Below are 444 nucleotides of genomic sequence, written 5' to 3' on the forward strand. Positions count from 1 at the left end.
GCAGGGCCAGCATCACCTTCATCCTCACCTTCATCATCCTCGCCTTCATCCTCACCTTCATCATCCTCGCCTTCATCATCCTCACCTTCAGCATCACCTTCATCATCCTCACCTTCATCATCCTCACCTTCATCCTCACCTTCATCCTCACCTTCATCATCCTCGCCTTCATCCTCACCTTCATCATCCTCACCTTCATCACCTTCATCCTCACCTTCATCATCACCTTCATCATCCTCACCTTCATCATCCTCGCCTTCATCCTCACCTTCATCACCTTCATCATCTTCACCTTCATCCTCACCTCCATCACCTTCATCCTCACCTTCATCATCACCTTCATCATCACCTTCATCATCCTCACCTTCATCATCACCTTCATCACCTTCATCCTCACCTTCATCATCCTCACCTTCATCATCCTCACCTTCATCACCTTCATCC

The 444-nt window shown here is 48.6% G+C and overlaps 1 protein-coding gene across 1 annotated transcript; it reads right to left on the bottom strand.

The window, feature by feature from the left end:
* Window positions 1-28: 28 nt before the first annotated feature.
* On the bottom strand, window positions 29-437 carry LOC109365282 (prostatic spermine-binding protein-like; the record flags this gene model as incomplete). The annotated part of the gene is made up of 1 exon (XM_031557821.1): window positions 29-437. A coding segment is annotated over one exon (409 nt), but the record flags the coding sequence as incomplete, so codon positions are not given.
* Window positions 438-444: the final 7 nt, after the last annotated feature.

Source organism: Meleagris gallopavo, unplaced genomic scaffold (genome assembly GCF_000146605.3).
Source record: "Meleagris gallopavo isolate NT-WF06-2002-E0010 breed Aviagen turkey brand Nicholas breeding stock unplaced genomic scaffold, Turkey_5.1 ChrUn_random_deg7180001304836, whole genome shotgun sequence".
In the NCBI taxonomy this organism is placed as follows: domain Eukaryota; kingdom Metazoa; phylum Chordata; class Aves; order Galliformes; family Phasianidae; genus Meleagris; species Meleagris gallopavo.